Consider the following 448-nt stretch of genomic DNA (forward strand, 5'->3'; position numbering starts at 1 on the left):
AATTGGTTTAGCAATCCTAACCTTTGATTTGTGACACTCACTAATAAAAATAAGACATTCTTTATTTTTTAAACCAATATTCAGATAATGAAATTATCTTCAATTTTGGTTCGTGATGCCTTAAAAATGGCACAGATAAATTGGACAGTTTAAATTGAATTACTTACTCACCACTAAAGAAAATTTTATATAATTCCTAAGTGCATGCGCATCATCATCATACTTTTAGAGTATTAAACTTTGGGCACAGGTGGATTACTGTAGGGCCCATCCTAATGGATTTATCTTACATCCACTCTGTCCATCCGTTTCTTCAGCTGATTCAAGGACATGAGCCATAAAACACATTAGATCCACATCTCAGGTAGACCACGCCACAGGAAGCAGCAGTGATTGAATTCCCACCATTAAAAACTACCTGGGAGCCACCATATTGTCTATTTTCCAT

The 448-nt window shown here is 35.5% G+C and overlaps 1 protein-coding gene across 1 annotated transcript in view; it reads right to left on the reverse strand.

The window, feature by feature from the left end:
* Positions 1-448, reverse strand: part of LOC131253827 (mannose-1-phosphate guanylyltransferase 1-like) — a 1,564-nt gene extending 1,116 nt beyond the window's left edge. Inside the window, exon 1 of the mRNA XM_058254964.1 lies at positions 419-448. Within this exon, the coding sequence (XP_058110947.1) occupies positions 419-448 (30 nt within the window). The remainder of the gene's footprint in view (positions 1-418) is intronic.

Source organism: Magnolia sinica, chromosome 8 (assembly GCF_029962835.1).
Source record: "Magnolia sinica isolate HGM2019 chromosome 8, MsV1, whole genome shotgun sequence".
In the NCBI taxonomy this organism is placed as follows: domain Eukaryota; kingdom Viridiplantae; phylum Streptophyta; class Magnoliopsida; order Magnoliales; family Magnoliaceae; genus Magnolia; species Magnolia sinica.